At 52.1% G+C, this 12,010-nt stretch overlaps 1 protein-coding gene across 2 annotated transcripts; it reads left to right on the forward strand.

Annotated features, from left to right (window-relative positions):
- The first annotated feature begins 473 nt into the window (after nt 1-473).
- Nucleotides 474-6,360, forward strand: EVX1 (even-skipped homeobox 1). Of its 2 annotated transcripts, none has more exons than XM_063301940.1 (3): nt 474-936; nt 3,827-4,101; nt 5,827-6,360. In XM_063301940.1, exons 1-3 carry the CDS (start codon nt 474-476, stop codon nt 6,358-6,360), a joined length of 1,272 nt encoding a protein of 423 aa, XP_063158010.1. The 2 variants fall into 2 exon arrangements, with proteins under 2 accessions (XP_063158010.1, XP_063158011.1); XM_063301941.1 differs by having other exon boundaries at nt 3,851-4,101.
- The last annotated feature ends 5,650 nt before the right edge of the window (nt 6,361-12,010 follow it).

The raw sequence follows: 12,010 nt of genomic DNA on the forward strand, positions 1-12,010 counted from the left end.
CTTTTCGCTCTCCTGCCCGCTTTGCTTCCCGCCTCCTTCCTTCCCCAGCACTGGTTACACCTGGTGCGCTTTCCCCTCCTCCCCGGCCCCCCTTAACTCTTCGCTCCGGCTCTTCCTTTCATCTTCCGGCCGGCAGACGCTCCTATTTATCCCCCGGCAATCAAGCCAGTGGCGTCACCAGAGGTAACTGTAATGACGAGTGCACCATTAAGGGATGGCAGCATTAGAAAGAAGAGGGCAATGGTGAGGTCCCTCCCAGAGTCAGCGCTGCACACTGGAGCGTTCGCATCACAAGGTCATCCCCCCGGCTCGCCCCGCGCACGTCTCCCCTCCGCCTCGGTAGAAGAAGAGCTCAGGCGGGAGGGGGGGAAGGCGCCCCTGGGTGGATGGAGGCTGGGGTGGGGTGGTGGGGGGGAAGAGCGCCAGAACGCGAGAGGGAGAACCTGGCTGGGCTGCTTTAAAAGACGCGCACGATGGAAACCAGGAAGGAGATGGTGCTGTTTCTGGACGGAGGTCAGCTTGGCCCTCTGGCTGGCAAGAGGGCGCCCGGTTTGGCAGAGGCCGTGGGGGGCCCGGGCGCGGAGCCGCAGGACAAGATGATGTCCAGGACTTGCTTGAGCCCTAGAGCTGTCCCCTTGTCCTCCCGGGAAAAAGGAGGAGCGGGAAGAGGTGCAGGAGGAGAAGAGGAGGAGGAGGAGGAAGAGGAAGAAGAGGAGGTGGAAGTCCTACCAGCGGCAGGGACGATCCCGGAGAACCGTTCCGCAGCGGCGGCGCTTCTTTCTGCTGGTCAGCAGCCCCCCCTCCACCGCCTCCCCCCCACCAAAGCCCCCCAGAGCAGTTCCGACACCGAATCGGATTTCTATGAGGAAATCGAGGTGAGCTGCACCCCGGACTGCGCCCCCGGCAACGCAGAATACCACCACCAGCACGGCAAAGGTACCCGACCCCTCCCCGCTTCCTTTCTCTTGAGGTCCCGTGGGAGACCCCTCTGGACTCGCAGCTGGGTGGGACGGGGCGGGACGGGACGGACGGGACCAGCGCTACTCTTTGGCTCGGTCGTCAGGGCGCTCCAGGGCGGCCACTAGCAGGCCTATTGCTCCGGTCTGGCTTAAGTGATTTCTGGATCGCCGCCTGAGGTTTTATTTTCTCCCCCTCCCTCTTTGAACTGCCCTCCTCCAGCCTCCAAATCCTGCGGCTTGGGTCGCTACCATCTCTAATTGCCCACCGAGAGACCTCTGCAGCGAGCCACACACATCTCCCCCTTTGAAGTCTAACGCCGTGTTAATGGAGGACGTGAAATCGCATCCTCGCTGCAACAGAGAATTAAGAGCTTTACAGATTTCCCGCTCCCCCAAAGCCTAGACTTTGATTGTAATAAATCCCTCAGAAGCTGCTTCTTTTTTTTCTGTTGCTGTGCCTAGCACCTCCTTGATGCTCCCCCCACTCGGATTATAGGACTGCGTGGTGCCCCCTGCCCCCTTCCTATTGCTGAGGAACAGGAAAGGAAAGCGAGCCTCCTCCTTAGCATTTCAGCAAGATCAAAAGCATCTCTCCGCGCCTGCCCGCCGTCCTCTCCAGAGGCTCTGTTGCAAGGAGTGCGGGCGGGCGAGTTTCCCCTAGCAGAACCGCAGAATGCCTGGACGAACGAAGAAGCAGCCACCAACACAGGCAGGCGACCTCACATAGGCACGTCGCCCCCCACCCCCCCGAGACAGAAAGACTATAAAACCGCGGCCTCTCTCTCCTCCCCCGCCCCCCTTTTCTCAGCTGCCCACCCTGCAGTTCTCAGGTCCTCTTGGCAGGTTGGCTTCAGGCCCCAATTGCTTTTCGATTCCCTGCCTTGGTGGCGCCAGCTCGGAAGTGGTCGCGGGGGTTAATGCCTTTGGTCTCAGGCGGACACCCTGAGAACAGGCTGCAGTGGAAAGCAAAGGGCCGGAGTCGAGGGCCTTTCTCATCTCCCCCCGCCGCACCCTTCCCTCCCTAAATTCCAAACCCTAAGCGCCCTCTGGGAAAAGGATGCCCGAATGAAAGCTCCTGTTTTGCTCCTCGGGATTTCTTTCGCCTGGAGTATCAGGAGGAAGAAGAAAACCACGATTCCCTGTAAAGAGAGAGAAAGAGCCGGTTGGGTCTGGCTGGCGTTTATAGCCGTGTTTCCCTTATCACGGATAGCTTCGCAAAGGATAGCGACCGCGGCCTGGAGCAGGCCGTGGCAGCTACCTTCACCCCCCTCACCAGCCTCCAGGCCCAAAATTGGTCGGCTGGATCCCCCAGTTCTTTCACGCAGCAGAAAAGGGGAATCTGACCGAGCGGCTCAGAGACATTCCTTTTGCCCATTTACCCTGCAATATTTTCTACAATCCCTACAATATATAATCCAGTGCAGACCCTGTCCTGTCCTATTCACTGGTTTCCTCTGTCTGTCTGTGCGCGCACGTTGTGTGTGTACGTGTGTTTAACTTCCAGAAAGGGGGTCGAGTGAGCCTGTCGCAGCAAAACCATTCAAGCGACAGAACTCAGACCACTGAGGACACTTATTGTAGCATAAACTTTCCAGGTCCATTTGATCAGATGCAGGATGATGATGGTGACTATTTTCCTTTTTTGGCGAGGCGGGGTACTGAGGCTCTTAAAACGCTTTTCCAGCGGAGAAAAATGGAATCTCGAATTCTTCTTCGGCTGCAGGTGGTGCCGAATAAAAGAGCCAGAGAAAAGCTTGCCGTTCTTTCCGCTTCCGGAAAGGAGTTCGCAGCTCAGAGATGCCGCTGCGTCCAAGTGGACGCCGGGATACATCCCTCCTCAGGACCCCTTGGCTTGCAGTCAGAAGCCGGGTAGCTTTCGTTGCGTCGCATAGCAATCTCGGCGCCAGAAACGGGCGTGGTATGCCAATAAAACGTGTACAGGAACCGGGCAAATGGAGCTTACCTGGAAGTGTGTCCGGCGGATTTTAGGGTAATTTATTCCAGAGTGTGGGCCTGGGACTGCGGCTTTATATGCGCAGAACACACACCACAAAATGGAATTGGTATCGAGTGAATCTCTGTCCTCAATGGAAAGGTGGGCAGAACAGCCTTACGCATGTTCAAGTGGGAACAACTGGATTTACTCCTTGGTAGGTATATTTAGGGTTGTAATTTGAAAGAGAAAAATGGGAGGTCGGAGAATTTGGCCTCTAGATTCGACATGCAGGGGGCCTCGTTGGATGGTTGTCAAGGAGTTCAAAGAGCTCTCCCTGATTCGTGGAAGACCACGCCTAATTAAATCCGACCCACAGCCTGCCCAAGCCTTGAAACCAAAACCCATTCAGTCTATTGCAATGTAGCCTCAAAACAAGCGTGCCTAAGGTCGAGCGTACTGACGGGCTGTCATCTACAGTATTTACATTTGAACAGCCCAGTTTCACTGCGCTGGGGACTGAGCTGGTCTTAGCGGCTCCTGAGTGCCGCCGCTCCCTCATCCCCAAGCAACCCAGCAGTCAGCCTGGCTTGTTTTACCCCGAGGCATTCACTGTCATTTCAAGCCCGCGCACTGGACTCCGCAGTGCCGTTGTAACACTTCGTATCCCGAGACTAACGGCCTGCCTGGGTCCCACTAGAATAACTTGCTTTCAAACGCGGTGAAACACCCCTGCCGGCTCCCCAGGGCCCATCCGATAGTACTCCGGAGGAGCCCCTGGCCTGAGCCTCTGCTCCAAAGTCTTGTCCTGGTGGCCCTGCTGGCCGAGTTGATGTGGGAGGGGGAAGAAATAGACACTGGGGGGTGGGGACATCGTCAGAGCTCCAGCGGCCTTTCTCTCTCTGGATGGCTTCCTCTCTGCTCTCCCCTGCAGGGCAGTGCTCGGAAACTTCGGCAGAGAGCTCCAGCGGCAGCGGCGACCCCTCCACGGGCAGCGGCGGTGCCGGTGCCGGCGGTGGTGGAGGAGGAGGGGCTTCTCAGGGGTCGCTGGCCTGCAGCGCCAGCGATCAAATGCGCCGTTACCGCACCGCCTTCACCCGGGAGCAGATAGCCAGGCTGGAGAAAGAGTTTTACCGCGAGAATTACGTGTCCAGACCCAGGAGGTGCGAGCTGGCCGCCGCCTTAAACCTACCGGAAACCACCATCAAGGTAGGTTTGCCTGCGGGGATTCAGTCTTACCCCTCCCCCATCAGGCATCGGCCAAGCTTCCTGCACACTTGACCACAAAGAAGCGGGAAACTTCCCAGGACTTCGGAGCGCTTCCAGCGTCCGGGCTGGGACTCTGACCCTCTGCAAGCCCTTTCGACTTCCCGCTGGTTCCCACTGTCAGGTAGCTTTAAAGGAGGCACTCTTTCGGGAATGGCGAAGGTGGGTCTTGATTCGCATTTGCAATTGGTTGATGTCGCCTTGAGATGCGCTCTGGCTAGACGGTGCCTGAGTACCGCAGTGGCTTCTCCTTGAGGGAAGCGGAACTAACGGTCTGTTGGGAAGGAAGCCTCGTTTCTTTCCTTCAGGGAGACCTTTTTTCCAGGCGAGTGTGACTAGGTCTGCAGCTTTAGCCTGTTTCTTAGGGACTCGGTGCCGGCCCGCTTCCTAAAATCAGTCCGAAGTAGTGCAGAGTCCTTAAAATGATGATCAGGAAGGTCATCAAGCTCTGAACACCTGGGGTTCTTTGAGCCCACCTTAACACACACACACACAGACACACACCCGCATCAACCTGTAATCTGGTTTGCTGAAATCAATAGCACTTACTCCAGAGTCACTGCATTTAAACTGGAATGCCAGGCTTCACCCATTAGAACGGGAAACACGGTGGCTTAAATAGCATCTGGATCATTATACCACATAGCCGTTTATGCATATTTAGTTGTGCACTTTAAAACCGGGCTTATCTATGGGTAGATTTACCTACTTTTTTGCCTACCTCTCCTGAAACAGAAATGTCTAATCCTGAGCCTCTCTGAGTGCATATTAAAGACTTATTTTCAAAGCATTGGCACTAAGGAATTTCCTATACACTCAGGCAGGCTGTCATCCAGGTTGTTAGTTTCACTGCTGATCTTAGAGATGAGAATTGTCTGAAAGGTCCTGGAAATATTTTGGCAAGGACCAAACAATGGCAGAAAAGAAAAGACAAGAGATAAAGGCACATAGGAAGCAATTCTATTATTAGGGTATTGTTATTATTACAATTGTTATAACAATAGTAGTAGTAATTGCCTGCTGCACTGGACTTTATGGAGATGTCAAAGAAGGGAGGGAAGGGAGTTTTGCCTCCTGTGGAAAAATATAGTAAGAGTATATAGGTTATGGATGTTCCAAGGAAGTGTATTTCTGCATCCTTCGTGCAGGACTAGGCCACTGATCTGCACTTCTCCCGTCTTTTTCACTCAAGTATTCCAAGCCTAATTCACAATCATTTTGTTTTATTTCTACTTAAATGTATAGGCCGCAAAAATTACACTCCTTGACAGTTATGTAAGTCCGGCAAGTATGCTATTGTGAACCAATAAATATAACGAAGCCTCTCAATTTGACTTGTAATGATGGTGCGGGAGAAAATGCTGGGCACACAGCTCCATGCCATCGAAGTCTTGAATATCTTTGGTAGCCAGAGGCAGCTGCCCCTAGTCGGTGCCTGGCCCACGCCGGATGCCTTGGGCTTCAGTCCGGATAAGAACTCCCGGCTGACTGGCAAGCATGGGAATGATAGTCCAAGGACCCTGGAGGGCGCCAGCTTGAGGAAGGCTGCCGGCCCCAGGTCCGTAGGCGCTCGGCCAAGGGGCGGAGGGCTGCAGCGGGACCCCAGCCTTGCTGGCGACTCAAAGCTTCCTTTGCTTTGCCTGTCTGTTCCCCCCCCCCTCCCACCAGGTGTGGTTCCAGAACCGGCGGATGAAGGACAAGAGGCAGCGCCTGGCCATGACTTGGCCCCACCCGGCGGATCCGGCTTTCTACACCTACATGATGAGCCACGCGGCGGCCACCGGCAACCTGCCCTACCCCTTCCCCTCCCACCTGCCCCTGCCCTATTACTCCCACATGGGCCTCGGAGCCGCCTCGGCTTCGGCCGCAGCCGCCCCCTTCAGCTCCCCGCTGAGGCCGCTCGACACCTTCCGCGTCCTGTCCCACCCGTACCCGCGACCAGAACTGCTGTGCGCCTTCCGACACCCCTCCCTCTATGCCGGCCCGACTCACGGGCTGAGCGGCGCCGGAGGGAGCCCCTGCTCGTGCCTGGCTTGTCACGGGAGCCAGGCGACCGGACTAGCCCAGCGGCCTTCGGGGTCGGACTTTAACTGCTCGGCCACCACCCGGACGGACTCTTTTCTCACGTTTACGCCTTCGGTGCTGAGCAAGGCCTCCTCGGTCCCGCTGGACCAGCGCGAAGAAGTCCCTTTGACCAGATAAAGGGCCCATCTCAGGTTGCTCTCCCCCCCCCGCCCCGCCCGCCCCGCCCTCCTTTCCAGAGGTCCCCCGTGCCGCGGTCGCTCCACGTCTGATATTTAATCCCTGCAGTCAGTGGGCACCGAGGAGAGCAGGAAAAGGAGACAAAACGAAGTAAGACTGAAAGATGGGGAGGATGTCCCATCTGCGCGGTCCGCGGAAGAACCTCGGCTAAGGCGAGGTACGGGATTTGGCGAATTATTCACCAAGGACGGGAAAAGGGGGGAATGGTTCCCGCCACAGCTCCTACTCCGTCCTGAGGAGGGTTGTCTCCAGCCTACTAGGGCAGGATGCCCACCCAACCACGGCGTCAATAGCTTATGCATAACTTTGTGTGTGACTAAAAGGGAAATACTTGAAAGAAGAAATTGTCGATCCTTTAAAAAAAAGTGTATGCTCGATGAAAGTAAAGATTTATTCTTTGCCAGATTAAAGAAGAAAAAAAGGGGCCTTTGTGGATTTGCGATTTGAGGGTTTCTACGGTTTTCTCCCTTTCTTTAGTCCAATGGCCTTTAAAAAATAAGAATAAGGATGTTAATTCTCAGAAATATTAGCTTTCATTCTTCACCCACGCACATATGTTCATACCCCCTTGCATACCCCTTTTGTGCATCAGCTGAGGAAGTGGGGGGAGGGGGAGGTTGGAAAGCGGAATCGACGCGGAGAAGCCCACAGGGATTAAAGCTATTTGTCCTTTAAAATAACAACGTACCACTGTCAGTCGCTGAATTGTGACCACACGGGCGAAATTAACAAGTGATGTATATGTAGTGGGGAAGGTCCACACACACACACACACACACACACACACTTTTTAAAAAAAGGAATCAGTTGCAAGGATAATATTCTCAGCACAGAGCCGGCTGCCAAACACTAACAAGCCGCCAAGGGAAGAGATTAAATGGCAGGGAGCAGGAGTCTTCTCTCCCCGCGATCACTGGTCCGCAAACGAAAGCCGAAGCCGTTTTCTTCTCCTTCCGGGTCTAATTTTAATTCCCCAACAATCTTTGGGTTTAGAACTGAGTTTCTGCCTCGGTAATATTCACTGTATTTGTTACTGTAATTTTCTTTTTCATACGTGGAATACCATTCCGTATCCCTGGCTTCTTTCCTCAATTCTGGATGTATTATACTTTCCCCCCTCCATTTATCTCAAACAGACATCCCCTCCAGTTCCTTAGGTCACCTGTTTTTTCACTGACGGAAGGACACCCCCCACCATTTAATACTGAATAACGGTTACACTGAACCCCAAGACTTACGGACTGGGTGGCTTTTTCTCCCCTTTCGCTTAACTTTTGATTACAAAGAACGAAATAAGCTACCTGAGTTAATTCACTAATTTTAAACCAGAGCATTATTTTAAAAGTTATATACATTGGAGCAAGAGCAGGAAATGATTATTAGTGTGATGCTGGGGAAGAACAGGAGAATTAAAATATTTTCTTGGAATGCTGATATGCCCAAGAAATTCTTCCATTTCTATTTCAGCCATGATTGAAATACAAGGAGAATGTTAGAGATTGGTGACAGATGATAAGGAAGGAAGGAAGGAAGGAAGGAAGGAAGGAAGGAAGGAAGGAAGGAAGGAAGATATTTAGACATACCACTGCCTAATTTGTGACAACTCTCCAAGGAAGTCATAGGGACTTCATAATTTACAGCCCAAATCCATCAGTCAGGTAAACCTGATATCAGCTAGGATCAAAAGCCTATTTACACTGTAAGTAGGTTTTACCAAATCAGTGGATTAAAAAAAAAAACCTAACCATAATGTCAATGTGTGGAAGGAAAGTTTTTGTCATTTTGTTGGGATTCTTTAGGATTAATTGCTAGGCTTCTGGATAAGCCAACCTGGGGAGTGGGGGAACATCCTTGTTTTTCTGAAGACATTGCCTGCTATTCTTGCGAGAAACTCCATTTTAGCACAAGCAAGGAAACACAACAGTGGGGAGGTCCTATTCATTTCAATGGGCTCACCCAAGGAGTATTTCCCTGACTGGGAGGTGCTTCATTTTACCTTAAAACAACCTTAGTTTCTGAAGACGAGGAAGGGTGAGCCAACCTTTTAAAGCGTTGCTTTTCATTTCAAGGAAGCTTCCTCGCACCGTCCAGACCTGAAAAGCTGGCAAATTATTCACTCCAAGCAAGTTGAGAGAGATGCTGAATTAAAAAGAGAAAAAGAAAAAGAAAGAACGAAAACAGGGACAATTCTTTTATGTAATCCGTATTACTAAAATTACTGCTTAATGAACAATATCCTAAACGAATAAACTTGCAAACTATAAAATTAACCTCAACGATACTGAAAATTCCCTAGACGCCTAGACATAGTGGAGAGGAATAAATCCCACGAAAATCAATAAGACCTAGGTCTGAGTAAAGGCGGTTAGCTCTGTGGTGCAAATTAAGTTCTAGGTCAGGGGCGAAAATATGTTGGCTCTCATCTCTATAACTGAATGACCTCCTCCTCCTTCCAATTTCTAAGGGGGAAATGCAGCATAATCCATGACTGGGACTTCTTCAGGGGGAAGGCAGATTGAGGTTAATATATCAGTCTCCTGCAGTCTTTCTTTGACCCTCTGTGTTGGTTGGGAATAATGGGAATTTCAATCCAACTGGGGATTTCCTTAGGCATAATGAAATAAAATTAAGGGAATTTTTCTCCGTCTGATTTCTCTTTGTTTTCCTTTTGGACGGGATGAGATAGGGTGGAGATCTGGAGATGTTCATAATTGTACCACGGGTGGAGGTCGCCTTCCCTTGCCTAGACCAATCGCCAGCGGTTTGTAAGGGTTTTCCCGCACCCACCTTCTTTGGAGAACAGGTAAAGATTTGAAACCACCTACAATATCGATCAGTCCAAGTCCAGCGAAGAGAGCTTCAGCTGGTTGACTCAGAGCGAAGTTTCTACAGCAACCTGCTGTCAGCTTCCGAGGGAAGTCAACCAATCAGGGTGGAAACTCAGTCCAAAACATTCTCAATATACAAGTCCAAACGCTGGGCACAGAAAAAGACTCTAATTTCATCCCCATGATATTTTGGTTACCGTATTGTTCCAGAAAGGTAGGAAGCTTGACTTTGAATTCACACGCGCGCACACGTACCTTATATATGTGTGTGTGTGATTTTCTAACCAAGATTGATAAGGGAGGATGCACATTTTCGGGACGGTGACACTTTTTCACGGGAAGTATCTTAGTATCCCATTCCTTTCTACAATCTTGTAGCAATAGCACAGACTCCAAATGTGTGGGCGACAGCTCCCATCGGCTCAACCAGCTTCCTGGGACTGATGGGAGATGAAGTTTGATGTGTTTGGAGGATGCTGTATGGGGAATTCTGGGAATTAAAGTCCAAACATCTTAAAGTTGCCAAGTTTGAGAAACACTGCTCTGTTGTGAAAGGCCAGTGTAGCAAAATCCCAGGCCTGCTAACGCAGGCGAGGTGCTGAGAAACTTCGGCAGCGTCCAGGTACGAATACCTAGCGTGGCTCTCTCGGGGTTAACTTCCTCTTCCTCCCGATTCTGTGCCCGGCGGGGGGATTAAAAGACACTCCCTCGCATCCCCTAAGTGGGCGGTGTCGTCCTAACGTGACGATTGCGCTTCAGGCACATCCAGCTGATTTTTAACCGCCGCTTTAACCCATTTGCTTAGATAGGCGCAGCAGCCGTCCAAACCTGACGGGGTGCGGGGTGCGGAGGGGGGTAACGATGAGTCAGAGTTTACTGGATTTCCGTGCCAAGGCGTTGCGCTCGAATTGGGGGCAACAGCAGAAGCTGAAATTCACATTTCCTACATATGCAGAGAGAGAGAATGAGATTGGTGTAATGGAGGCCAGGGGGTGCAGCCCCGCCTTAGGCACGAAGCCAGCTGGGTGTCTGGGGCAGTCATACCTTCTCTGCCCTAGGAAGAAGGCAAGGGCAAACCTCTCCCAAAAACTGTTGCCAAGAAAACTGTGTGGATTTCTCCGTGTAGTCTCTAGGACTGACTCCAAGGCACAAATATATATGTATGTGTGAATATACATGCATGCATGCACACATACATAAATAATCGCCCCCCGGCCTCCTTGTGCCATTGTCTTTCAAGGGGCTCCCTTCGGCCTCTCCCACCTGCTGGGGATGACCGAGTGCCTCCCCCCCGCCCCGCGAGCCGGTCAGAGGGCAGAGATTGCGGAGCCCCAGGTAAACAGGCTGCGAGGGGGCGGCAATGCCAGGCGTATTTTCAGTTAATAGGGAGAGAAAATGAGGTGTCTGAAGCGATATTGGAAAGCACAAGATCGATGATCCGCCCTGTGTCCAATCAGCAGCCTTTAATTGACTGTATTTTCTAGGTAATTGAGCCACTCTGCCTCTAAATTGAAGTGGAAGAAATAACAATACATCTTACTCGGAGGAATTACTCATTACTTCATAATGAAATTTTCCTTTTGCTCCTTCCTCTTTCGCCTTTTGAAGAAAAAAAAAACCCTCCAAGCTGCTGTTTGGCAAGAGCTTCAGGAGGAAAATGTGCAGAGAACCAAGCGTAGGAAAAAAGGTTCTTGGGGGGAAAATTAGGGAGACGGGATCTATTGGGCTGGGAAGGATGGGAGCTGTAGTTCTACACGATTGAAGGGAACCGGGCTGGAAAGTGCGGCGTATGAAACCGAAGGGAATCAAGGGGCACTTGAAAGCCTGAGGGTGGATGGATGGATGCGCTCGCGTGTGTGTAAGACACGCATGTATGTGTGTGTCTTGATCCGTGTCAACTCTTCTTCAGCCGTCAGCATCCGTCCAGACACCCACGCAGTCTGGAAGGGCGACCGCATTTCTGAGCGGAGCTTAGGGGCCCCGGCCCAGATCAGCACCGGGAGGCGGCTCGCTGCCCTCCTTCCTCCCCCTTCCCAGCCACTCGTCTCCGGGCCCCGCCTCGGTGCCACTTGCCATCCAGCCCGGCTCGTCTCCAACAGGCCGGCGGCGGGTTGTTAGCGGGTGATTGATTGCCTTATTAGAGCGTGTTCTTGTAAGTGTGACCGAAGGGATTGCACTGCATATGTTTGAAATAATGCTCATTTTAAGCAACCGAGGGAAGGGAGACGAGCTGGCGAGAGAAGGGTTAGGTTAGCACTCAATAATCCCACCGACCGAGTCGAGCTGGCGGGACGGAGGGAGGCTAGTCCTGGTCGGGGGACCGAGGCTTCCCTGCTCCCCAGCCCTGCCGGACCCTCCTCCTTCTCCCCCGGAAGTCTGCTGAGGCAACTGGGCAGGGAAGGGAGGAAAGGTCTAACTGGGGACTCGTCGCCCCCGTTTAACTCCGAATCGATTTCCCAGCCGGAGGGGCGGCGTGTGCGTGCAACGAGAAAGCCGATCCGCTTTGGCCGTTGTGAACCAAGAATAGAAGGAAGGCCGCCTCGCGTCTAGTTATACGCTTATAATGATAAAGAAATAAATATTTAAACGGCAACTGCCGCTGGGCGAAAGGGCGTGACCCCGCCAAAAGACAATTCAATATTCGAAGTGATTAGAATAAATGATCCTTTTCCTTCAAGGCGGAAAACTGAGTCAAAGAAAGGGTGATTGGGACTTCCCGACGTGCCCCCCTCCAAGGGGCTATTGCTATCAGTGGAAAAAAG

The sequence above is a fragment of the Candoia aspera genome, chromosome 4 (assembly GCF_035149785.1).
Source record: "Candoia aspera isolate rCanAsp1 chromosome 4, rCanAsp1.hap2, whole genome shotgun sequence".
NCBI classification, from domain to species: domain Eukaryota; kingdom Metazoa; phylum Chordata; class Lepidosauria; order Squamata; family Boidae; genus Candoia; species Candoia aspera.

Excerpts from the sequence above, each read along its gene's own strand:
- EVX1 (XM_063301940.1), top strand. The coding sequence starts at position 474 with ATGGAAACCAGGAAGGAGATGGTGCTGTTTCTGGACGGAGGTCAGCTT. Across the intron at positions 937-3,826 it reads CCACCACCAGCACGGCAAAG|GGCAGTGCTCGGAAACTTCG; the intron begins GTACCCGACCCC and ends TCTCCCCTGCAG. Across the intron at positions 4,102-5,826 it reads TACCGGAAACCACCATCAAG|GTGTGGTTCCAGAACCGGCG; the intron begins GTAGGTTTGCCT and ends CCCTCCCACCAG.